We start from the raw sequence: 27,892 nt of genomic DNA on the forward strand, positions 1-27,892 counted from the left end.
CTATAAACTTTCCTCTTAAGGCGGTCTTCAATGTGACTCATAAATTTTGGAATGTTGTGTTTTCATTTTCATTCATTTCTAGGAATTTTTAAATTTTCTTTATTTCATCCTTTACCCAGTTGTTATTCAGTAGTCTACCTGTTTTTCATTTGTGTGTTTCTGTTGTTTCTATTGTTGTTGGTAATCCACCTTTATTCTGTTGTGGTCAGATAGAGAATGCAGGATGTGATTTCAGTTTTTCTATATTTGTCGAGACTTGCTTTGTGTTCTAATATGTGATTGATTTCAGAGAAGTTCCATCACCTGCTAGTAAGAATATGTATTCCTTAGTGATTGGGTGGGAAGCCTTAAAGATATCTGTTAGATCCATATCATTAACTCCAGGGTTCTCTGTTTAGTTCATTTCAAGACAACCTGTCTGTTGGTAAGAGTAGGGTGTTGAAATCGCATACTATTATTGTGCTAAATTCAATCTATTGCTATAGATTTTATCAATGTTTTCTTCATAAAATTAGGTGCCTCTGCGTTTAGGATTATAGTATTTTGTTGATGGATTTTTTTTTCCTTTAATGAGTATAAAGTGCCCCTTGTTATGTCTTCTAACTAATTTTGGTTTGAAGTCAGATATTCCATTTGCTTATAATATCTTTTCCCATCATTTTCCTCCTAAGGGGATGTCTGTCTTTGTTGGTGAGGTGTGTTTCTTGGAAGTAGCAAAAGATGGACCCTGTTTTCTAATCCAGTCTGTTAATCTGTGTTTTTGTTCTTTTATTTGAGAATTGAGACCATTGATAGTCAGACTTGCTATTGAGAAAGGTGTGTATTAATTCCTGTCATTGTGTTGCTTTTGTGGTGTTTTCTCAGATCTCTTTAGATGAACTGTCCTAGCATTGTTTGTTCCCTGTGATCTCTTAGGTGTGTTTATCCTTCTCTTCAAATTGAAGTTACTTTTTTTCTAGTACACTTTGTAGGGCTTATGTTGTAGTTCTAAATTCCTTTATTCTGTTTTGTCATGGGAAGTATTTCTCCTTAAATTTTAACAGATAATTTTGCTGAGTGCAGTAGTCTAGGTTGACAATTACTTGGAATATATCTTTCCAGGCCCTGCTGACTTTAAAGATTTCTATTAAAGAATCAGGTGTTCTAACAGGCCTCACTTTCTAAGTCACTGACCTTTCTCCTCCTGATTTTTTTTTTAAATTTCATTGATCTTTACTCAGGGATTCAGTTCTAATACTGTCTTCCATGCCTGACTCTCTTCAACATCAAGTCTGTTGCTGAGGCTTTACACTGTTTGTAATTGGTTTATTGAGGTTTTCAATTGTAGCATCATTTCAGTTTTGGTTTTCTTCAAAAATTCAAACTATTTTCATGCTTGAATTAATTTATTTCATTCATTTCTTTGTCTTTCTCTTTTTTGAGTTGTCTACGTGGTAGTTTCTTCCATGGCATTTTCTATCCCGTTGCTATGAGATTTTTGTGTTTTGGAGATGATACATTATTTTGGATTTTTGCATTACTTTTGTTTTTGTGTTGTATTTGCACAGGTGGAGTTAGTTTGTTCATTGAGTTTTTCTTTTTCTTTCTTTTATTTTGTCACCTTCTTTCAGCAGAGGTGTTTATGTTGTTTAGGAATGGACCAATCATAGGAGGGTTACGATCTCCATTTCCTGTGCTATCTGGCTTTTGAGGAAACAGCCTTATCTCATCTCTTCTATTTCTCTGCTGTAGTCTAGTACTTTCAGCTGCTTGGTTAAGGAACCTGGAAAAGTTTCTCCTGTTGGTTTGGATTGGTCCTGGGTCTCAAAGGCAGATAGTAAAAGGGAAGAAGAGTCCCAGACAGGCAGCTGACAAGGCTCTGGGACTCTGGGTCACATGTGGTGACTGAAGAGTCTCTGATGGAGGTCAGGCTGGGATCTGGCAGGTCCCAGAGGTAGGAAGACAGGCCAAGAGGAGGTGACTATCCATGGCAAGCTTTGGCAAAAGACAGGTAACCAGAATTGAGTGCGGCCAAGAGAAAGAGCACAAGTTCATGCCATGTGAATCTTTTTTAATAGAAGTCTCAGTGTAAATATTTTTGTATTTTATATATTTAATATACAATGTACCTATAATATATAAAGGTTTCTGAAAAATCAATTTAAAAAGTAATCTAGTTAAACATGGCCAAAAGCCCTAAACACATTTCTCCTTCCCCTAAAGTTGATTGCATATAAAAAGATGATATTCAACATTATATGAAGTGTTTATCTTAGATTATTCTTTTATTAGTAAAAACTCAGGAGTCAGGTATTGGGGTAGATACCTGATCCACAGAGCAACAGAGAAATGATTAACTGGCCCTGCCTTTCCACCTTCCCAGATGAAAAAGGCCCTTGAATCCTTCTAAGCCCCTCCCTATTCCTTCCTGTGTCTCTGTATCCTATTCTGGGTCCTCCAAAAACTGTGGTTTATTCTGGCCAGCTGAACATGGACTCTGCCCTCTGATTCAAGGTTTAATTTTATTGGCAGTCTCAGAGTGACAGTGCTAACAAATCTGCAACAATTATATAATAGGAAAATTTTAATTAAAACTAGAAAGGTCTACACACCTGTTATAAAAGGCTGCACTTCAAAAGATTCATGATAATAAATGCTGGGTGGTGTATTAAACCATAACAACTCTCATTCATTGCTAATGGCAAATGTGAAATAGTAGTTATTTGGACCACAATTTCATAGTCTCATAGCATTAATCATACTTGCAGTTGGACCCAGCCATTGTTCTCCATGGTGTTTGCTCAAGTGCTTTAAAATGTAGTCCCATCAAATCTGAATGCACATTTTTGCAGCAACTTTATTCATAGATACTAAAAGTGTGAATCAGTTTAGATGTTCACTGAAAAAAAGAATTTATCATATCACTATTTGTGTTATTTCTGGAATAAATTGTGTGCTTTTGTTTGTACATTAGGATCAAAATATATTTTCAATTTCCTGCCAAATTTCCGCTTGAAATTTATTGAGGCTCAGAATACTATAGCAATTTGAACTCTAAAAAATATAGTTCTTTATTTTTTAATGAGATATTAATTATATTTACCTGAACATTTAGATATACTTATATTATGAAATTTTATAACTGTTTGTTACTCAAACCAATTCATTGTAAACCCTTTCTTTCTGCTCTACTTTGGAATTACTTACACTCATCTGTGTGTATGTAATCCTGTGTATCAGTGAATCTTTAAGATATAATGTGTAGGTACTTTTACATGATTTATAAATTACTTTAAAGAGAACAAATTTGTACAAATTATAAATATAATTTCACAGATATAGTGGTTCATGCCTTTAATCTTAGCACTCAGGATGCACTATTTGCTAGGTCTATGAGTTTGAGGCTGTCCTAGTCTACGTGGTGAGTTGTAGGTCAGCTAAGGCTGTGTAATGAGACCCTGTCTCCAATCAATAAGTACATAGATGGATTTATTAGATAAAATAAAAGTTTAAAAGAACAGTTTATTTAAATGTACCTTTCTTTTTCTAGGTGATACATCACATGCAACTGGATCGTTCAAGGATCAATTATCAGGAAATTGTGCTGCTGGTACTTTATTTAGGTGGGAAGAAGATGAAATACCAAGGTTAGCCAATGTTGTCAAAGAAGGGAAAGTTTTATGTATGTAGTTAGTCACCATTGGTTATCATCATTAAAACTTAACGTTTCAGTACATTGGGTCTTTTAAAAGTTTATTTAAAAAGTAAGTCTCATTTTAAATAAAAAAATGATAAAAATAAAAAGGTAAGTCTTAGTGTTGGACTATAACATTGATTTATAGGTTTAAAGAGTAGATCATGGTGGTGGGAGCAGCAACATGTCAAGAGGTAAAGGCTCCCAAATCTGATGATCTGAGTTTGATCCCTGGAACCTACATGATAGAAGGCGATAACAGATTCCTACTGGTTGTCATCTGATCTCTGTATGCAGTTGATGGCACATACACCTGAACAATATAAAACACAATATAAAATTAGCTGTAATTGTAAAAATAAAATAAAAAAACAGACCATGGAATCATACATAGTTATTACTTAATTAATAAAAGGGATCTGAAGGAGGTTGTTATATTTCTTGCCAGTATTGATCTTCATCATGCCATCTAAATTGAGGTCTTGTAAGTTATCAAGTTAAAAATTCAGTTATTATAAAATAGCAATTTACAACTGAAATGGCACATTTTTTTAAATAACCCTTTAGGTTTCTAAATATTAAGGAGTTATAGAAATAAATACAAGACAAAATACAATTTGTTGTTTCTTTTAACTCTTTTGTTGATTATGCTTTTTGTTAAAGTTCTAGTATATTCCAAATGCTTAGATTTCATACCATAAAACAGACATGTAATCACCATCTGTCTAAATTATTAGTCAGTAGCTTTTCTGTATAAAGTTAAGGGATTTCTTTTTTTAATCTTAAGTAGCATTGCTCAAGCATTCTTGAGCCTCTTACTACTCAGTGTGTTATTGGCAACATGGCTATAGTTTTCCTCCTTTTAACTACATGTGAGTCACTCAATTTTTAAAAGGTTTTAAACATGCATTTATTTATCTGTTGGGTATGTGCACACATGCACAGAGATCAGAGGACAGTTTGTGGGAGTCAGTTTTCTCTTTCTACTATATAAGCCCTGGACATAGAACTCAGGTCATCAAGTTTGGTAGCAAGTGTTTCTTTGTTCCCAAAGTACTAATCTTAATAATGCCCATTTTTTCACAATTACATTTTGTCAATATAATTCTTCAAAATTACAAAGCATATTAATATAAGAAGAAAATTTGTTGACCATGAACTCTGCTGTCTAGCACTTAAATCATGGCAAAGTGGATTTGGTTCATTTATATGGATAAAGAGTGCAATCTACTTTGCCAATTTTTTTTTTTTTTTCTGAAAGGTAAAGGGATATGTTGTGATAAGTTAGCTTACTATGCTCTTCTGTAGAAATGGCACAAAGGTAGGTAGGTAGGTGTGTGTGTGTGTGTGTGTGTGTGTGTGTGTGTGTGTGTGTGTGTGTGTGATTTAACAAATTAGTTTGTTGTTTTGTAGTGGGAGGGTACTGTTAAGGGTCAGGGTCAGACCTCAAGCATCCCAGGCAGGTTTATACCACCAGTCATGACAAATTAATGTCTTACGTCCCATCACATTTTCCTTAGGAAAAGACAATAGAAAATGAAAACTTCCTAATGTGTTTCTTAAATTATATAAAATAACATCCAATAAAATGTGCATCATCTACTTTCAAGTAAAGTAATTGATCTTTCATTTTCATGTAGTGTATACCCTGGCTTGAGAGCTAACATTTGGAACAAGCAGACTAGGGCCTGCACCAGGTTTCTGTGCACTCTGGAAGCAGTGGACAGTTACATGGTGTCTTCCTAATTTTCTTTTCAGTGGCTCAGAAGGTCAAAAATAATCCAACTAACCCGTGTTTTCAAGTCAAAAGCATTAGTGAAAAGGTGCTGTAGTTCCTATAAAAAGTACCTGTTGTCACTGTTCAACATTCATGTGGTTTATCACTTGAGTAGTTGTGAAAATTTGTAAAGCATCTCCAGCTTAGGAGCAGCTGAGGACAAGAATAGTGACTACCATTTTCCCTATTTTCAGTTGTTTACCGTCCCTTATCTGAAAAGCATATATGATTTCGGGGGGAAATGCAGAACTTACTTTCTATACTTAAGATTTTTAATGAATTGTTATGTTATCCCTCTGTTAACTATTTTCTTGGTCAGAACCACATGCTGAACATTAAATTTTCCTTCCATATAAAATATTTAGAATACATAGACCGCATTTTACCATGGTAACAATAGGCTGTCCTTACAGTTTTTCTTACCCTGTTATTAATTTATTACATGCACATAGTATCATGAATAATTATGAATTCATTTCCTATCCTCATGTTTTCTCATTACTACCAAAACATAAATTTCAGCATAAAAAAAATCTCAGATCCCCAGCAGCAACTGTAATTTGGGAAGCTCATGCTAGCACAGTTACTGTTTTCATTGATATTGTTTCTTTTCAGCTCTTTATTACTGGAAGGTGTTGAACCTCTGAGCACATGTGAATTAGAAGTGGATGCTGTAGCTGCTGACATCTTAAACAGGCTGGACATTGAGGGTACGCACACAATTTTCTTAATACGTATTTTTCTTTGTAAAACATGATGAAAGTAAGGGTAGAAGCAGAGAAGTAAGATATTATAGAAGGAGAAAGCAAGATGTTTTAAGTGTGCTGTTTGTTTCTGATGGGAGGGTGTGTTAGCCAGCTTTCTTCTGCATTGACAAAAATACCAGAGGAAACCATCTTAAAGAAAGACTTGTTTGGGCTTCTCAGTCTCAGAAGTTTCAATCCATGGTAATTGGGCTCCATCATTTCCATGCCTATGGTAAGACATGACAGAAGGGCATGATAAGCAAAGTTGTTCACCTCACGGAAGCTAGGAATCAGACAGAAAGGGACCGACAGAAGATAAATATTGCAGCACTCCCACTCCCATAACCTACTTCTCCAACTATGCCCACTCCTAACAGCCCATTCAGCTCTAAATTAAATGGATCATTAATTGATGGACTTAGTGCTCTCATAATCCACTCACCTCTCAAGTACAGCTGTCAACACACAACTCTTCCAGAAAACATTTCATGTTTAGTCACAACAGGAAGTCTTTTGCTCATTTATGTTTCCATCTACATGACTGTGTTACCTAGATATGAAACTAAGTGACACTAAATAACATTATCCAGCATAAAATAATCTCATATACTATGTCTTAGGCTTATATCTTATCAGATACTTGATTTTTTTTTCCCTTGGTGGTTTTTTTAGTTTGTTTTTCTTTTCAGTCATTAAAGGAAAAAAGTTAGAAAGGAAGCAGCATGATAAACTTAGAGTTAGGATAATTTGTCCATTATAGTGTATACCGTATTTTCTTTTGGGGGGGCGGGGGCTGTTTGAGACAGGGTTTCTTCTGTAGCTTTGGAGGTTGTCTACTCGCTCAGTAGACCAGTCTGGCCTCAAACTCACAGAGATCTCTCTGCCTCTGCCCTCTGGCCTCTGGCCTCTGGCCTCTGCCTCCTGAGTGCTGGGATTAAAGGCGTGTGCCACCACTGCCTGGCTGTACATGTTTTTCTTAAAAGATAATATTGTTGGGTATGGTAGTGCATGCCTTTAATCTCAGCACTGAGGAGATGTAAGCAGGCAGATCTCTATGAATCCCAGACCAGCCTGGATTACAGAATCCCAGGCCAGTCAGGGATAATACACTAAGACTCTGCCCCACCCCAGAAATGTATTTATTAAAGCTTAGGGGGTTTATAGAAAGAATTTTTCACTTTGACCCTTGTAGTATTGTGATTGCAGCTCAAATCGGTGGAAACCCTGGGCTGCAGGCCATATGGGAAGATGAAAAGCAACGGAGAAGAAACAGAAATGAAAGTTCTCAAATTACCCAGCCTGAATCACAAGGTATAAGCCTGATAATGCTTTAATGATTTAAGGAAGTATTTTTAGTGGGAAAAGATAGTCATTGAGTTTTCCCTTAGCACTAGATTTTATTTCTTAAATTACCTTTAATTTTTCTGTGAACTTATTGTCATTGGTATTTAACCAATAAATCTTTATAACTACTCCAAAATGTCACTTTGTTGTTATCTCTCTGTGTGTTCTTGGTTTTTGAGTACCTTATCTTCTTGCCTTTTTCTTACTCTAGTATATTCTTCATTATTTCCAAATAAGATACTGAAAACCATGGTTCTCAGCTTAGAAACACCAGTTTATTTGTTCTACTTTGAAAGTGTCAGCCATGAAATAATTGTCCTCCACTGTTTTCCCGAAATTGTCATTTATAAACCCTCACCTTGATCAACATGTACAACTCTGAGGAAAATACTCATTTATTATTAAATGTTGCTATATTCTGAAAGAATTTGAAAGTTCAGATGCCACAGAATACAGCAAACCTTTAAAGATAAAAGTGTAAAGGACTGGAGAGGTGTCTTAGAGGTTAATAGCACTGACTGCTCAGAGGTTAAGAGCACTGAGAACCTGGGTTCAATTCCCAGCACTCTCTTGGCAGATAACAACTGTCTGTGATTCCAAGATCCTATATCCTCACACAGACAAATATGCAGGCAAAAAAACCAATGTACATAAAATAAAAACAAGTAAATTATTTGTTAAAAGTATAAAGGATGACTCAGAAAACAATATTGTAGTAAGTTTCTATGAAGTCCAATTAGAAGTTTTAAATTTCAGCGTTACATCTAGAGTGCCAAAAATGTTTTGATAAAACTTAAGTGTGTTTTTAATGCCCTTTAAAATAGAAATATATTTTACAAAGAGGAAAATTTCTGATTTTGAGATATGTGATCCATTTGTGAGTAGAGAATATTTTTTTCTATTCTGTTTTGTTTTAGGTTGTAATTATAAAACTTGAAGTGATGATAAATTCTTAATTTCATTGTTTAATAACATTCATTTTTCTTTTGTATGATTCTATAACAACTTTTTAGGTTGTGAATATGGATTAGGAGAAAGATAAGAATTTGCTGTGACTTTTTTCAAAAGATAAAGGTAAAGTATTTCATTCATTTGCTATCTAATGCATCTTTCAAATTTAAAGATTGCAGATTCGTGCCAGCAACAGAAAGTGAAAAGCTATTTCAGAAGAGACTTCAAGAAATTCTCAAACAGAATGATTTCTCTGTGTGAGTGATTATTTATAACAGATCTGAGAGCTAATTTTATTGCTTTGTTGTATAGTTTGTTATATGTAAAAGTTACACTTTAATTAAACAGAACATTATCAGGATCTGTGGACTACAGCAATGGATCCCAAGAGTTCTCTGCTGAATTAACATTGCACTCTGAGATTCTTTCTCCTGAAATGCTTCCGTGTACGCCAGCCAATATGATAGAAGTCCACAAAGATACAGATTTGAGCAAAGGTGAGATTATTTGCGTATCTTTTAAACAGAAAATACTAAAACAAGCATCATTGCGTTGAACACTTAAGTTACTATTTGGCTGTTTCCTAGTTTGTTTGTTTGTTTGGTTTTCTCCTAAGAAATAAATTTTGACATAGCAAAAATTATCTGTTCTTTTACCCTTTCTGTGTCTCTAAAGATAAACACTATACTAAAGTTGCTATAAACTATCTCAACATAAAATTTTGTGACAATTTTTTATATATGTGTATCCACAATATGTGCTTTGGTTAACATTTCAAATTTTATAAAAAACAATGTTGTTCTTCGCATAGATTAAGCAACATGCCTTTACATTCAAAATTGCATATTTTTTAAACAGATAATTGAGAAATAAGCTACAGAGCATCAAATTCACTCATTTTAAGCACATAATTACTCCATATGTTCTAATTTCAGGAAATGTCCATCAGCCTACAGGCTTTCTTATTGGTGGTCATGGCCATTCCCAGCTCTAACTCCCAAATAACCATTTCCTTAGAGTCTTGTCTGTCTACATTCCTAGATACATCAGATAAGTGAAACCATACAATATGGGCTTTTTTCTTCTTTCTCTTAGCAAACCCTTTCAGGGTTTATCTATGCTGTGGTAATTATCAATACTTCATTCCTTTTATTACCAGATGCTTTACTTATTAATTCATGTATCAGTTGGTAGATATTTCAGTTGCTTTCACTTTTGAAACATAAATATAATGCTGCTATGAACAATAAAATGCAAAATTTAACATAAATGTCACAGGAAGAATTATAAAACATTGGAAATAGTAGCAAATAAACCAGTTGTGAAGTAAACTTTACTGTAAAAATTGCCTTTGAAGAAGGGGAAAAGATTAAAGTAATGCTTAGGTAAACAGGTCTTTGTATGAATATGTTTTCATTTCTTTTTAGTAGATACCAGTGAGTGGAATTTGTAGAGCATGTGGTAAATTTGTGTTTAGTTTTTAAATGAAATGCCAAATTGTTTTCCATAATGGGTACACTATTTTATAACATTATATAAGGCTTCCTATAATTTAGTGTTTTTATTTAACACTTGATATTATCTCTTTAATATAATTGTTCTACAGAGTATGCAATGCTATCTTACTGAGACCTAATTTTTATTTCCTTCATTTCTAATAGTTATTATCTTTTTATATAAACATCTTAATTGAAATTTATCATTGTTTATTCATTTTAGCCACTAATGTTTTACTTTAATACTTACCTGTTTCTTTACAAGTATTAGATCATTTTCACTTTTGCCCAAGGCTACATCTACCTTCTTAATGGCTTTGTGCAAGACTTTCTCTACAGAATACTTCTGTATATTTGGATGCTAGGATGTATGCAAAAATATAGCTTGTATGCAATTGGTATATAGGAGAGTAATGAAGATTTTGTTGATTAGTCACTTTATTTCATATGTAGTGTTTTTAGGCAGGAGGACCCTAGAGAACATTTGAATATGCTAAATAATAGATACAAATGAAATACAAAAAAATATATGCTGCTGTAATGTAACGATAAATCTTTCCACAAGCTGCCTGGGCCCCACCGCCACGTGGGCACCCATATAACACATAGAGATGTATATTAAGTACAATGCTGTTGGCCAATGACTAGGATTTCTTACCTGCTAGCTCAGTCTTAATTATCAACCATAACTACTAATCTATGTATTTTTAAGACTTATCTTATGGAGGACGCTGGCCATGTGCATCCTGTCTTCCCAATGATCATATGGCAACTCCACAGAGAAGAGAGAGATTTTCTGCTTGTCCCTGCTTATATTCTGAGTCGGCCTGCTATGGCACTTCCTGCCTGCACAGGAAGACTTCTTTTTACTACATTTCCCAGAATCCTCCTCGACTGCTAGTCCCGCCTAACTTGCATCCCCATTGGCCAACAGTACTTTATTTATCAACCAATAAGACAAACATATGCACAGGTCTTCCCCCATCACTATAGTTCTTTGAAATGGCTTTTCCTTATTTTAATCTTTATTTTCTGATGACCAGTGAATTGAAACAAATTAAAGACCATATGGATTTTTTTATCTAATAATTTATTTTCATGTTCTTTGCTCATTTCCTATTAGGTAATTGACTTTTTTTAAGGGGTATGTATTTGCGCGTGCACATGCACTGCTTGCATGTCTTTGTGTGTATGAATAGGTTCCCACAGAGACCAGATTAGGGCATTGCATCCTCTCAAGCAGAAATTACTAGGAGGTTGTAAACCGCCTGTTATAGTTTCTGGGAACTGCACTCTGATCATCTGAACGAACTTTAAGGACATAACTGCTTAGCCATCTTTCAAGTTCTGGTCTGTTATATAGGAGTTCCTTATAGTTTGTAGATAATAAAACATTTTTCAATTTTTTTAAACACATGTGATTGATGAAGACGTTCCTATGGCTTTTTAATTAAGTTTCTACTGCATTTTTATTGAGTATATTTCATTAACATTTCAGAATTTTAAAGTAGGTTGACACTGTATTTTTCCATAACTTAACACAAATTCTGTGTTATAAGCTTATAAGCTGATAACTTTTAGAACCTCGTCATTGCCTCAATGCTTTTGTGTTCTTCGTCATCTTAAGGTAACACTAGACAGAAAGTAGAAGAGGCACTTATTAATGAAGAAGCAATTTTGAACCTCATGGAAAATAGTCAGACTTTCCAGCCTTTGACTCAAAGACTGAGTGAGACACCAGCTTTCAGTAAGTAAATATAGCATGTTTTAATCAAAGTGAGTTTCTGTTTTTTTATTTTTCTTAAAATTAAGCATCACATTAAATCAGGTAGTTTTGTGTTTGCTGCATAGTTTTTCCTTAAAAAAAAAAATAAATAAAAGCTGTAAAAGAAAGCCTTTCTTGTAGCTCTACATTGGGTAAAAGCATGTTACTCTAGGAGTAAAAAGAAAAATTATTTCTCTCCTTTCCATGTGTGTAGTATGCATACATATGTACATGTTTTTACGTGTGTAGAGATAAGAAGGTAAGTGTGTGTACATGCATCTGGAGGCCCCATGATAATGTCAAAAACCATCCTTAAACACTCTTCAACCTTATTCATTGAGGCAAAGTCTGTCAGACCCAAAAGGGAACCCCCTGTCTCCACCTTCCAGAGCAAGAATTACAGGTGGGTTGCTCTACCCACGGTTGCTCTACCCACCAGTTTTTATATGGATTTCTGGGGGTCTAAACTCTAGTCCTTAAACTTGCAAAGTAAGCACATTAACTACTAAGCCAGATCCCAAACACATGCATTTTAAAATAATACTCTAATTGGAGCGTAATAAAACAGTGTAGCACATGACTGCTATTTCTGAGTGTTGTTGTATCACCTTAAATGCCTTTTAATCCTCATAAACCATTTATACATTATGCTTCTTATTTGGCTTGATATCATCAATGTTATGTTGCTTCTTTGCTTCCCTTTTTAATTTTTATAGTATCAGGTATGATCCCAGCTCCATCTAATGCCTTCTGTCTACATTTTCATCTAGGTGGAACATAAACCGACTGATTGTGGGCAATCCCAAAATTATTGTATATACTCATTTAAAAATATATTGGATAAGGAACTTTTAAACCTTTAAATGAATAATAAAATTTTAAAAAGAAATTGTCTTATGAACATATTACTGTTTTAATTTGAGGTTGTGATCTCAAACATATTTCTCTATTTGAATAATTAATACATACATCAAATTTAGCTAAGCAAAAGTTAAGAGAGGGCGTAGAAGAATTTAAGAAATTGAAAAAGGAGTGTGAGTGGCAGATCCCTAATTCATTTCATCAGCCAAATATGTTATTCTAGTAGCAGATATGATTCCAACTTGCCTTATGATTCCAACAATTTAAGTGTTATCAAAGCTCTAAAAGAATTAGGCAGAAAAATGAAACTAATTGTAATTTTAGGTTTAAGAAGTAGATATTGGCTGGGCACTGGTGGCACCCACCTTTAATCCCAGCACTCGAGAGGCAGAGGTAGGCGGATCTCTGTGAGTTCGAGGTCAGCCTGGTCTACAGAGCGAGTGCCAGGATAGGCTCCAAAGCTACACAGAAAAACTCTGTCTCGAAAAACAAATTTACAAAAAAAAAAAAAAAAAAAAAGCAGATATTACCAAAACAAGCTGTAAGTGATTATTTTCATTTTGTATTACGTTTGTTAACATGACTGAAATGTGTCTGCTGGAGGATGGCAAATGTGCAGGTGTCCATGGAGGCCAGAAGAGGGCATCAGATCCCCTGATACTTAAAGGCCCTCTGCAAGAGATTTATGTGCTTTTAATTACTGAGCCATCTCTCCAGCCCCTCCCTGAGCCAAATTCTTAAACATTAACAAAGAAAACATAAAATTTGATATTTTAGTGAATGGAGAATGTTACCTTGCCTCATTTTTATAGAGAGAAGAGTTGTGTAACAGATTGGTGGGGGCTGCTTTAATATCCTTTAAAAAATTTACTGAGGTACATTATTGTAATTGTGCAACCTGTACTATTTTCCAATTTCAGAACCTTTTTATCATCCCCAGAAAATCCATGTACTCATTAACAACAATTACTTCTTTTTAGCCCCTGGCCAAACACTCTCTTTTACTAGGTTTACCTAACTAGAACATTCCATATAAATGGAATCATTCAAATATTTTCCTGTATTTGGCTGCTTTTAGCATAACATTCTCAAAGTTCATCCACGCTATAGCTTATGTCACTGCTTTTAATCACCTTTTCTTGATCAGTAGTATTCTACCGTTTACCTCATAATACAATTTGATTATCAGTTGATTTGTATTTGGGTTTTTTCCAATTTGGGGTATTATAAATATTACATGTTTATCTTGGAATAATAAGTTTTTGTGGAATTATCATCATTGCTAGCCATATTTATGACAGAATATTGATAGCCTAGAGTATCTATAGGACACAAATAATTAAACTCTTAAGTGGGGAGCACTGGAGAGATGGCTCAGCAGTCAAGAGTGCTTGTGCTACTCCTCCATCATCCCAGGTTCAGTTTCCAGCACTTACACAGCAGCTCCCAACAACGAATATGGTGCTCTCTTCTGACCTTCATGAATACCAAGCATGTCTGTGGTATACATACATACATGCACTCATGATAATACTCATACAGACAAAATAAGTCCTAAAAGAAAGAAGTCAATGCCTAAGCAAATGAATCAGTTCTCAAAAGGAGAAATGTAAGTGGCCAGTGAGTATATGGGAAAAATCTTCAACATTCTTAGCCATCAAAATTACATTGTAATTCCACCTCATCCCAGGCAGAACCTCTGGCATCAAGGAAACAAACAACTGTTGGTCCTGAGGCAGGAGGAGAGCAAGTACAAGGCCTGCTCTGCTAGGATGAAAGGGAAGACTAGAAGATAAAGGAGAAGGAGTAGAGTCGTTGCCCCCCCCTCCCCCCGTGAGGCCCTGAGCTCACATACCACTTTTGGGTGCAAAAGGTGAAGACAATATTATACACTGTAAGTGGGAGTATAAGTTAGTGCAGCCCCAATGGGATATAGTACAGAGTTCCTCAAAACATTAGCAGCTGCCAGTAACCCAACCGTCTCTCTCCTGGATAATAGCTGCCAGTACATCTCTGGTTATTGAGTCACAATAGCCAAGATATCAAACCAGTCTAAATGTCCAGCAACAGATAATCAAGTAGAGAAAGAAAATGTGGTTTAGGTACATACGGTGTGTTTTTGTTTGTTTGTTTTAGAGCCATAAAGAACTAAGTTATGAGATGGAAAGATGGCTACAGTTAAGAGCATTGACTGCTCTTTCAGAGGACCCAGGTTTGGTTCCTAGCACCCAAATATCAAACTTGTCTTTAATTCCTATCCCAGAGTACCCAACCCCTACTTCTGCCCTCTTCTTTGAGTGCTGACTTACGTGCAGACAAAATATCCATGCACATAAAATCAGACAAATACATATTTTTAAATGAATATAGAGTTAAAGTTCTTGTCATGCAAGCAAGAGGAGTGGCATTCAAACCCTCAGAACTCACATAAATGCCAGGGGATCATGGCACTCCACTTATAATTATGTCCTGAGAAGGTAAAGAGGATGGATGCCAGGAGTAAGCTGGCTAATGAGACTAGCCTTATCAGTGAGTTCTGGGTTTGATTAAGAGTACTACATCAGCATGGCTTGGTGACCCAAGCTCTTAATTCTAGCAGTTGTGAAGTATAGGCAACCTGATATTCATAGTGAATTCCAGGACTACATAGAGAGAACCTGTCTCAAAAAAAAAAAAATCCTTTCCTCAGTATATTTTTATATATTTAGTTGACATTTGCATTTCTCCTTTTGTGAACTAACCCATTTCCCTAGTTACTAATTAATTTCTTTTTTAGCACTTATTTTAATTCTTTATATATTCTTGGTATCAATCCCATTTTATAAATAACTGCAATGGAAAGATTTCCACAAAAGCTAATGTAGAAAAGAAATTGAAAGATTCCCAACATCAACCTTACACCTCTACTTGCACATGCAAAGACACCCACACCACACACAAACACATGGAGGAGAAAAATGAATATATATGTAGGTCATGAGAGCAGAAAGTGAGGCAGTTAATGGGGAGAGAGCAATGAGAGTAGGGGAAAAGAGGAGACTCAAGTGTCGTGAAGTGATGTGCCTATATCTAAATGACATAATGAAATCCATTATTTTGTATGTTGACTCAGATAGTCACTAGAATTAAAAAGTATAAAACATCAAAATATTTTCAAGTTTTCTTGCATATACATGTGGTAGTGGAGTTAATAGGTTATGTAGTGTGGGTGTAGCGGGGAAATAAACTCAGTTTCTCATAAATTCCTAACCATAACAATCAAGACAGAATATGTTTGTGACTGGATATGTAGGCATTTTTTTCCCCACATACCTAGCAAGCAGTCAGTTCTGGAATGGTTAACACTTGGATTCAATTCAGTTCTAACCCTTATCCACTTGGAGACTATATCAGATTCCACAAGTAAGGGCTTCTATACTCCTTCCCCAGGCTCAATTAATTTTATTGAACAGATCACCAAACTAGGGCAAGCAGATTTATTACTGAATTATAAAGGCTATTACAAAGGTTACCAGTAACAGCCAGAACCAGTGGGTATAGCAAGCGATGAGAGAAGAGGCCCAGAGCACCCATGTCATCTGTGCCAGGCTCCAGGGATTCAGATGTGTTGTCTATTCAGATGCTCTCAAAAGTAAGCTCTTTTGAGTTTTGAGGATTTGCACCCCCACCATTTCTTATTTATTTATTTATTTATTTATTTATTTATTTATTTATTTAAACTTTCTGAAATGTATATTTTGTACATTGAGAATATTTCCCCTCATACGGGCTAACTTTTTTTCTCACCTCACTCTCCCTTCCATAATTCCTCTTAGTTAATTTAGACAGTTTTACATCTACTTTCAAATCTCATATATACAAATATATGTGTGATTTTATGTACCTGTATATAATGTGGGAACCCCAAATTAAAGAAAATGTATAGTTATTTGGGTTTTGTGAATGTTTCATTATGTAGGCACAACTCATTGACCAATAGTGATTAACTCATCCATCAGCCACTCTGTACTACCCTGAAGGTTGGAGAATGAGACTGAGTGTCAACTCTAAACCTGCCTTTCTCTTTGGGTTGCCAACACTCAACCTGTTAAATTTAGCACATTAAAAGACATACTTTCAAGATTACAAGGATTTGGAGACATTTTACAACCTCTGTAGCAAGCAGTAGATGAAGATTCCAGTTTTATCACAGCCTTGTTAACACTTGACACTATGTGACTTTTTAGCTTTAGGAATCTTAATATATATGGTATTGTTTCATAAAAAACTATAAACTACTTTTTAAAACTTATGTATCTCAACTAGATTTTGACTATCCTGTGAGTAAAGTTTAAGTGTAGGAGAAGATGTTTACATGTATACTTATACTTAATTAGCTATCATTGATTTGAATATGTTTAACAGTTATGGCCATATGTTCTTTCATTCTCTTCGTACCTAAGTAAGCTTGGACAACTCTTCAAAAACACCAATCCCTGGGTCCTAGCTCAGAAATTATCATTTAGTAGATGTGAGAGGGAATCTGAGAATCTTCTTTTTAATCAGGTCACTACATTCTTCTCATTCAGATGGTCTAAGGAGCTCATTTTGATGGGTGGCCTACATCATCAACACTTGAGGCTTTGTGCTAATTATATTATTTTTAGTATGTGTCAGCATCTATTGTGTTGTTTCATAATTGATCTCAATTATTAGATCATTTAGAAATTTTAAGTTATTTGTTGGTGATTGATTTGCTTGTTTTATAGTGGACAGTAGTCCTGATGAAGCGCTGGTACATCTTCTTGCTGGTTTGGAAAGTGATGGATATCAAGGAGAAAAGAATAGGATGCCATTACCATGTCACTCCTTTGGAGACTCTCAAAATCCCCAAAATAGTGATGATGAAGAAAATGCACCACAGATTGAAAAAGAGGAAATGGAGCTTAGTTTGGTGATGTCCCAGAGATGGGACAATGATATTGAAGAACACTGTGCCAAAAAGAGGTGATTTTTTAAAGTTATTTCAGTTACTCTAATACTTTTGTCACTTCTGTACTTTAGTAGAAAATTATTTTTCATACTGTAAAATGTCTTGTGAACTAAATTGACTTTTAAAATCTCTTTTAAATAATGACTTTTTATGTAGCATATATTTAATAGGCCCAGAAAATAATCTGCTACATTTTAAAAGACCAAGCCTAGAAACCATCTGTTTTGTATACAGTATTGACACATGTGAGGAACCAGTGGGTAAAATTGAAGCTTTCCCTTACCATAGAACATGAAAAGAGTAACTCCCTCTGAGAGTAACTGTGAATGAATCTAAGTAGCAGGGTGCAGTGTCAGCTTAAAAATAAGAAGTAACTTTCTGTTCTGATTAGACCGAATGAATTAAATACTAAACATAAGCAAATTGTTGCTCTAGTGACAAGTGCCTTTAATACCAGCCAAGGCTACATAGTAAGACCCTATCTCTAAATAGTCTGAGAAGCAACTCAATAACACTGTTATTGTTGGTTTACTTTTAAAGTCAGTAAGAACTGGATGTGATAGTGCATGCCTTTAATACTAGAACTCATGAAGCAAAGGCAAGTTGATCTCTGTGAGTTAGAGCCATCTTGATCTACATAGTAAGTTCTAGCAGACCAGCCAGGGTTACAGTATAAGACCATGCCTAAGGGGTGGGGGTGGGGGGGGACTGGATAGAGTACCCTTTATCCAGGGTATTCTAAAGGGACAGAACTGATAGAAGGAATATATATTTATAATAACTATATATAATGTGTAATATAAAAGGGAATCCATGAATTTGGCTTACTGGATACAGTCTAGGTCATCCCAACAATGGCCATCTGGTAGTTGCTCAGTCTCCAAGGCTGTTGTCTCAGCAGGCCTGATCTGTTGTTGAAGGCCAGGAGGATTCCAGGAGAGCTGCTATTCTTCAGTCTACATTGGAGTTCCAAAGAAGTGTTTTCTAATATTGATGAAGGAATGCTACAGCAACAGGATAGGTGAACATGCCAGCAACAGTGAGGGCAAACAGGCAAAAAACAAGTTTCCTTTATCCATGCCCTTTTATCTAGGCTACCACCAGAACCTGCTGCCCACAGGACTACCTGCTTCAGATAAAATCTGGTCAGGAAAGTCCTTCACAGGAGTGCCCAGAGATACACATTTCAAGTGATTCCAGATTCAGTCAGGTTGGTAACCCAAGAGTAGCCATCACAGATGGTGTGGTTTTCTAATTAGTCTCTGAGCTTGATTAGTTTGAGTCTGCTCCTGAGACTCAAAAATTTCATAACCATATTAGAGAGAAGTTGAATAGTAGAAACATGGAAAGGAATTTGTTAAACGTATTCTGATAACTAAATGTTATGTTTTGCCACATGTACCACAGTTTAAGAAGATGGAGAAAATAAAGGGAAAGAAAATGAAGATGACTACAAAGATCTGTGAACACTATCATTTTTAAAGAACAATAGATTAGAAAATATTTGGTCTAAGGGAGAAGTGAATATTGAAGATTAACATGTAGGAAATGGCCTATATCTATTCCTTATGATGTTGGAGGATAAACCATGAATATAGCATGGAAGTTGAAAATATTCACTGGAGGGAGAGGGAACTAGGGTTGCTATGTAAAATGAAAAATAATTTTTTAAATAAAAAAGAAAATATTCATTGTATGTGATAACAAAAGGCAGTTAGCTACTAACAGAACCAATACTGATTGAAGGGTTATCCTGTGACACAGCAAGCCCTTATACAGAGAACATGAAAACAGAGCTATATTAGAGTTATTAAAAATAAGATTTTTGTATCAGATAAACTAGAATTATTAGGATCTGAAGGCATGGTTTAAATGATTCCACCAGACCCAAGATAAATGATAAATAGGCATTTATTAGGGGGCACTTACATAGATAAGAGCAAATAACCAGTGTGGTCTTCCTGCTCTAGAAGATGCAGTCTCTGCCCTTCTGATGCTCTCTGCAACCCAAGAGAGCATGACTCAACCCCTCCTCTACCTTGTAATGGGTCACATCTGCACTTGAAACCACGCCCAAAGGATGTGACCACTACCAGAAGTTCACTGGCAAGGCAAGATGCCACTATAATTCTCCTTTTGTCTAAAGAAGGCGGTTTTAAACCTGATACAAAAACTATATTCAATGGTAACAAATATCAAGTATATTCCAGGAGAAAGAAAAGTAGAAACATATACAAATTAAGACCTACAACCAGCAAGAGCAGCATTAAGCAATAAACATATGTCCAGGTCCAGGGTAAAGGCATACAACAGAGATTATTCTGATTGCTGTCCTAATCTGGAAAGTCTAAGTCTTGTACCTAGTATTTTCTATCTAAGATAAGAGAGGATGTTAGCTGTGAGTGTCTAGTCTTCAACCTTATCAAACACCCGAGAAAGAAAATAATATTACTAGAGTAAGGAGGAAGTGCAAGCATGCAACTTCCTAAAGATACAAGCAAAGACAGAAACATCAGGCTACCTGAACAGTCACCCAAGGTCTCACAGTAACATCTGGGCAACCAACTTTGGCTAAGGCCTAGAGTATCTGACAGCCCATCTTAGAAGCAGGAAAACTGAAAAATTGTCCTATCCTGACTTGGCAAGATTTAGCAGTCTCTTTAAGTTCATCTGCTGTTAGTCCAGTTTGGACAGGGTATCCAAATTCAGTGGTGAGGTAGGAGCAATTTTTTCCCAAAAGGCCAGTATAGCCAAGAGGAAAACGAACTCCCAATTGAAGTGTCACCAATGCCCATCATACTCAGGAATAGCTTGGTGCTGTCAGGAGCAATTATGTCTCATGTCAGTGGATTTCTAAATTATTAAAACATTTAAATGCCATATTCTGTAGGTCTTTGAAGTGTTTGAGGATCAAATATCTATGTTGGGTATATCTTTGAGCACATATAGAACCTGACTAACATCATTAGGTATAAGGGGAATGGGTAACTATAATCTGTAATTCTCAGAAACATAATTGTTCAGTGACGTTTCCCAAATATAATTTAAATAATCTTTAAACCGATGTGCAGCATAAGGACAATGACTTCAAATTTATAACTATATACATATTTATATAAATCTCTAAATCAGAGGTAGAACTATATAGTGCAACATAATAAAAATACCCTAAATTCTATCAATATACAAAATATCTTAAACATATGTAGAAACATACATAGGTAGAATATGATAAAGATAAGTTTTATGTTTGTGCGCAAAAACATCGTAAACAGAAGAGCCTACACAGTATGATATATAATTGTAAGTTTGAAACAATATACAAATTATCCAAGGCAGAAATACAAAATTAATTTTACATAAGTTTCAACATACAAGAACCTATGACAATGTAAGTTGTCTGTAGCTAATAGTTGCTAAAATAGTTCACAAGAAAATATGCTGATCTACCTATATCCCATCCCATCCATGTCCTTTAAACTTTTCTAAAAGAGATTTCTGAGTCTGAACATCATTTTCCATTCCCAAGCTTACACAACTTAAAACCACACCCTTAGCAGGTGTTAAGTATCCATTTTCTAAGGAAAGGGGGAGTTATTTTCTTAGAATTACTCCCAGCTGTCTTGGAGTGAAGGTGACTATGGTATCCTGTAAGGGGAAAAAAAAAAAAAAACAAAAAAACTAAAGCAATGGTTAAGTCTCAAGAGGATGAGCTGTAACATTGTAGCTGGTCTCTGAGTAGCAGGTGATGTCTGAAGTTCTAATCTGAAGCTCTGGCCAGAGTGTTACAAGAAGCTGCACCATCTCAGCTAGGTTGTCTGGAATTGTTTAGAGCAGTTTTAGTCCCAAAGCGATCCTTGAGTGGTGTTTACTAGTTCAAAGATATCAAGTTGAATCTCTGAGTTTGAGGCCAGCCTGGTCTATAGAATGAGATCCAGGACAGCCACAGCTACACAGAGAAACCCTGTCTCGAGAAACCTAAATAATAATAATGATAATTAGATGATGTCTGATGTAATATTTCTTTGAGCACTTAAAGGTGATTTTATGACAAATTGTGATTTGGAAGACTTAAAGGGTAAACTATTTTCAAGCAGTTGAGGCCAAAGGGAAAAAGTTAGGTATGGGAAGAAAGATTTTGAGCATCTAGATGGGAGTGAAAGTTCCAGGCTAGTATAAAATATAGGATAGAACTTAAACTAGCTGAACCTCAAATTTTCCTAAAGATTTTAGTAACTTTGCTTTGTAGCTATTGCAAGATCAACTCAGTTATTATATTGTCTTCTAGCTCTTAGGTCACTGCTACTTTCTCTATCCCTGATTTCAATGCCCCAGCTCACCTTATTTTTCATGTCAGAATTTAGTGATTCATTTATGAATACCTTAAAATATGTTAGGATGCTAACTTTTTAAAAGTGACTTGATTCTCCTTTGTTGTATGTGTGTGTATCATATCCACAGTTAGGATAAAGGGGAGACTATGAGGAAGATATTGTGGCTATGAGTAAGAATTATGATGCTTTCTACTTCATGAATGAGATCATAAATTCTATTTATAATAATTTTTGCAGGTCGCATAGCAGTAAATAAAGCAGAATAAATCTGTTTTTCCTTTTAAAATGTTACTTTTATGTATTTGTATTGTTTTACTATCATAATCAAGTCAGAAAATTTGCATCTAAGATGCACTGTTTTAATATTTTATACACTTATTTTATGTGTATGAATGATTGGCTGCATGTGTGTCTGTGTATCACATGTGTGCATTGCCTACAGAAGCCAGGAGAGAGTGTTGGATCCCCTGAAACTGGAGTTAAGGACAGTTGAGAACCACTGTGTGGGTTCTGATACTGAAACAAGTGTCTTCTGCAAGAGCTGTGAATGTTCTTCACTGCTGAGCCATCTTTCAAGTCCCAGATGCATCTTTTTCTAACGATCATACTCACCAATGAATTTTAATATTCTCTAGGTCACTGTGTAGAAATGCCCACAGAAGTTCAACTGAAGATGATGACTCATCTTCAGAAGAGGAAATGGAGTGGAGTGATAATAGTTTGCTTTTTGCCAATCTCTCTATACCTCAGTTAGATGGAACTGCAGATGAAAATAGTGGTAAGAAAACAAATCTATTGTAGGTATTTGGTTTGTGTGTGAGGCTATAAGTGACCCAATTATGTTTTGTCTTTCTACAAGAGTTTTTCTTTTTAAAGGTGGAGATACGTGATTCCTTATTTTTAAAAGGGTAGGATATTTGTAAGTTGCTTGATTGAAGCTCTATAAACCTTAATCAGTATCATTCAGGTAGACAAGAAACTAAGAAATATGCTAACCATATTTCATATAACATGAAGAATAAACATATTGTTTTATGAAACAGCTTACATAATGTAGTATTTTCCCATATTCTTTAAAGCCACTATAACATTTTTCTGATCAAAAGAATGTATTTTTAAAATAATGACTAATATTGTTCCTTGATTGTTTAGGTTGTATAATCTTAATGATAGAGCTAAACTTTTTGTTCATATCACTGTTTTAGACGTACAAATAATATAAATTCTTTGTTAAGGGATTAAACTGTGAATGAGTAAATTATTTTCTTTCTCTTATTCCAGACAATCCATTAAACAATGAAAATTCTAGAACCCATTCTTCTGTGATTGCAACAAGCAAGCTATCAGTGAGACCCTCCATCTTTCACAAGGATGCTGCTACGTTAGAACCCCCATCTTCTGCTAAGATTACCTTTCAGTGTAAACACACAAGTGCCCTTTCTTCCCATGTTTTAAACAAAGAAGATTTAATTGAAGACCTTTCACAACCAAACAATACAGAAAAAGGTCGAGATAATTCAATCACTTTTACAAATGAAAGTACTTACTCCATGAAGCACTCTGGATCTTTAAGCAGTACTGTTCATTCGGATAATTCTCATAAAGAGATTTGTAAGAAAGACAAATCTTTGCCAGTATCTTCCTGTGAAAGTAGTATTTTTGATTATGAAGAAGATATTCCATCTGTTACAAGACAAATACCAAGTAGAAAGTATACAAACATGAGAAAAATTGAAAAGGATGCTCCTTTCATACATGTGAACCGTCACACTAGTGAGAATACATTGGGGAAAAATTCTTTTAACTTTCCTGACCTAAGTCATTCAAAAACTAAATTGTCCTCTGAAGGAATTGAAAAAGGAAACAGCACATCTTTTAATAGTATATTTCCCTCTTCATTAGCTGAAAGTTGTGACATGCTGTCGAGCTCAGGAGAGAATAGAACTATGGTGCATTCTCTTGATAGTATCACTGATGAGAGTGGACTAAATAAACTTAAAATCCGATATGAAGAATTCCAAGAACATAAAATGGAAAAGCCAAGTCTCAGCCAGCAGGCAGCACATTATATGTTTTTTCCCAGTGTTGTTCTTTCTAATTGTCTCAGTAGACCACAGAAACTATCTCCTGTTACATACAAACTACAATCTGGCAGTAAACCTGCCCGGTTAAAATTGAATAAAAAGAAATTAATAGGCCATCAGGAAACTTCTACCAAAAGTAGTGATACTGGAACCACAAAAGACAGTTGTACAAGTAATAACCCTTACAGCAGTACTTCTGAGAAGGATAATACATCGAGTAGTGACTTAATTAAAGCTACTCATGGGACATTTGAAAATAAAGCATCTACAGAAAATTTTATAGACTGTCATTTTGGAGATGGGTCTTTAGAAACAGAACAGTCCTTTGGACTATATGGAAATAAATACACACTTAGAGCCAAACGCAAGGTGAATTATGAAACTGAAGAGAGTGAGTCAAGTTTTGTAACACATAACTCGAAAATTAGCCTACCTCATCCCATGGAAATTGGTGAAAATTTAGATGGAACTCTGAAATCCCGAAAAAGAAGAAAAATGTCTAAAAAGCTGCCCCCTGTCATTATAAAGTATATTATTATTAATAGATTTAGAGGGAGAAAAAATATGCTTGTGAAACTAGGTAAAATAGACTCTAAAGAAAAGCAAGTAATATTAACTGAGGAAAAAATGGAGCTATATAAGAAGCTTGCACCTTTGAAGGATTTTTGGCCAAAAGTTCCTGATTCCCCTGCAACCAAATATCCCATTTATCCATTAACACCAAAGAAAAGTCACAGAAGGAAGTCAAAACATAAGTCTGCTAAGAAAAAAACTGGTAAGCAACAAAGAACAAATAGTGAAAATATTAAGAGAACTTTATCTTTCAGAAAAAAACGGACACATGCTATTCTGTCTCCTCCCTCACCATCTTACATTGCTGAAACCGAAGACTGTGACTTGAATTATAGTGATGTTATGTCGAAGCTAGGTTTTCTTTCTGAGAGAAGCACAAGTCCTATCAATTCTTCTCCACCTCGCTGCTGGTCTCCCACAGACCCAAGAGCTGAAGAAATTTTGGCTGCTGCAGAAAAAGAATCAATGCTTTTTAAGAGTCCTAATGCATATAACACTAAGACTGTTAATCCTCGTGTAGGTAAAGCTAGTCGAGTGAAAGCACAGGCTAAGAAGTCAAAAGCAAGACTTGCTAATCCCTCTGTAGTTACTAAAAACAGAAACAGACGAAGTCAGACAAATAAACTAGTAGATAATGGAAAAAAGAAACCAAGAGCAAAACAGAAACAAAGAACAAATGAGAAAGGTACATCAAGAAAGCACATAGCAGCTACAGATGAAAAGATAAAACCACAGTCTGAGGTTGAAGCAAAGCTTGCCTTTAACCACCAGAATATGTCTGGACTCACAAATAGCCCTGGCACTCAAGGACTTTTTAAACAGAAAGAGATGTCACAAACAGGCCCTGCTGTGGATCATCCACTTTCTACTTGCCAACCCACTGGACTTAATACACAGCAGAAACTGTCTAACTGCTTCTCCTCTTTCTTAGAAAGCAGGAAGTCTATGGATTTGCAAACATTCCCCAGTTCACGAGATGATTTACATTCATCAGTTGTTCATAGTTCTATAGGACCTGGAATCTCAAAAATTAATATTCAGCGGTCTCATAATCAAAGTGCTATGTTTACTGGGAAGGAATCCACCTTGATTCAAAAAAGTATATTTGACCTTTCCAACCATTTGTCTCAGGTAGCACAGAGTACACAGATACCTTCCAGGGTAATGTCTCCAAAGACAGAGGAGAGCGCCAATATACAGAAAAACTGTGTGTCATCTATGGGAAAGTTAAATGAGTACCGCAGTTCCCTAGAATCAAAGCCAGAGCAGGTCTGTGCCCCTAACTTTTTGCACTGCAAAGACAGTCAGCAGCAGACTGTGTGCATGTCAGAACAGCCAAAACACAGTGAAACATGTTCTCCAGGAAATGCAGCTTCTGAAGAAGGCCAGGCACCTAATTGTTTTGTAACTTCTTTGAGAAGTCCCATCAAACAAATAGCATGGGAGCAGAAACACAGGGGCTTTGTTTTAGATATGTCAAGTTTTAAGCCTGAAAAGGTAAAACAAAGGTCACTGTCAGAAGCAATTTCACAAACCAAAGCACTGTCTCAATGTAAAAATCAAAACGTGTCAACACCTTCGGTATTTGGTGAAGGACAATCTGGGCTAGCTGTTCTAAAAGAATTGTTACAAAAAAGACAGCAGAAAGCACAAAGTGCAAATGTCATACAAGACTCAACATCTAGTAATCAGCCAGATAAGAATATTTCTGTTTCGGTTGAGCATAAGAAAGCTAATAAACGAACACGAGTGGTGGCATCTCCAAGAAAACCCCGGACTCCCAGAAGAACAAAACCTAAGGAGCAAACCTCCAGATGTCTAAAAGTGGACCCTCTAAATCTACAGACCTCTGGCCAGTTGGATAATTCTCTGTCAGATGACAGTCCCGTCCTTTTTTCAGATCCAGGTTTTGAAAGTTGTTATTCACTTGAAGATAGCCTGTCTCCTGAACATAATTATAATTTTGATATTAACACAATTGGTCAGACTGGGTTTTGTAGCTTTTACTCTGGTAGTCAGTTTGTTCCAGCTGATCAGAATTTGCCTCAGAAGTTTCTAAGTGATGCTGTTCAGGATCTTTTCCCGGGACAAGCTATAGAAAAGAACGAGCTTTTAAGTCATGACAAACAGAGTTGCAGTGAGGAGAAGCATCATGTCTCTGATTCAAGCCCATGGATTAGAACCAGTACTTTAAACCCTGAACTTTTTGAGAAATCCTCTACAGATAACAATGAAAATCATCGGCACAGCCAGTGGAAAAATAGCTTTCATCCTCTGACATCTCGTTCTAATTCAATAATGGAGTCTTTTTGTGTCCAGCAAGCAGAGGGCTGTCTAAATGAAAAATCCAGACTGAATAGGAGTTCAATGAGTAAAGAAGTATTTCTCGGTCTCCCACAGGCAAGCAGTTCAGACTGGATTAAAGGTCATAACAGAAAAGAAATGGAACAGTCTCTTGACTCAGTTAATTCCTCTTTTACTACCATACTTTCCTCCCCTGATGGAGAACTTGTGGATGCAGCTTCTGAAGATTTAGAATTGTATGTTTCAAGAAACAATGATGTGTTGACACCAACTCCTGATAGTTCACCAAGGTCTGCCAGTTCTCCCTTACAATCTAAAAATGGCAGTTTTACTCCTCGGACTGCTCACATACTGAAACCACTTATGTCCCCACCAAGTAGGGAAGAAATTGTGGCAACTTTGTTGGATCATGATCTTTCAGAAACTATTTATCAGGAACCATTTTGCAGTAATCCTTCTGATGTGCCAGAAAGACCCAGGTAATCAGAATTAATTTTTTCCCCTTGGGTTACTTTGAATAGTTTTTATTTATGTAACTTTTCATAACTGATTGCTAGCTTTTCCATACTGCATTTTTAAGAACAATGAAGAAAATTATTTGTAATTATAGACTGATTAAGAACATTTACAAACTAACTGAAAAACTACACCGAGAGAGAATTCTTGGGCTTTAATTTACTAGTATTTAACTCTGTGTCACCATTAAGGATTAGTGGAACAGAGGCTCACTTTGACATGATGCAGAATTACTAAGGAGGAGGGGGAAGGAGGGGAGGTCAGGATGAGAGAGATTTTGTGTGTGTGCGTGAATTCAGTACTGGAACTAACCCCAGGACCTCACATCATAGACAAGCACTCTACCACTGGGGTTTACCCCATCAGTAGAAGTTTTAATTAATAAGCGTGCGAGCGTGTGTGTGTGTGTTAATTATGTGTATGTAGGTGTATGCATACCACAAGTCTTAGGGAACTCAATTCCTGCCTTTCACCATGTGAGTCCCAGGGATCAAAC

The 27,892-nt window shown here is 35.6% G+C and overlaps 1 protein-coding gene across 5 annotated transcripts in view; it reads left to right on the top strand.

The window, feature by feature from the left end:
* Positions 1–27,892, top strand: part of Rev3l (REV3 like, DNA directed polymerase zeta catalytic subunit) — a 142,732-nt gene that overhangs the window by 61,639 nt on the left and 53,201 nt on the right. For all 5 annotated transcript variants that reach the window (XR_003482698.2, XM_027402162.2, XM_035440360.1 and 2 more), the window contains 9 exons: positions 3,530–3,626; positions 6,066–6,160; positions 7,403–7,507; positions 8,664–8,748; positions 8,840–8,988; positions 11,615–11,734; positions 17,362–17,599; positions 22,555–22,697; positions 23,201–27,359. Coding sequence is in view for 4 of the 5 variants with exons in the window: in XM_027402162.2 (XP_027257963.1) it covers positions 3,530–3,626; positions 6,066–6,160; positions 7,403–7,507; positions 8,664–8,748; positions 8,840–8,988; positions 11,615–11,734; positions 17,362–17,599; positions 22,555–22,697; positions 23,201–27,359 (5,191 nt within the window). In the remaining variant the exon portion in view is untranslated. The remainder of the gene's footprint in view (positions 1–3,529; positions 3,627–6,065; positions 6,161–7,402; positions 7,508–8,663; positions 8,749–8,839; positions 8,989–11,614; positions 11,735–17,361; positions 17,600–22,554; positions 22,698–23,200; positions 27,360–27,892) is intronic.

Source organism: Cricetulus griseus, chromosome 2 (assembly GCF_003668045.3).
Source record: "Cricetulus griseus strain 17A/GY chromosome 2, alternate assembly CriGri-PICRH-1.0, whole genome shotgun sequence".
NCBI classification, from domain to species: domain Eukaryota; kingdom Metazoa; phylum Chordata; class Mammalia; order Rodentia; family Cricetidae; genus Cricetulus; species Cricetulus griseus.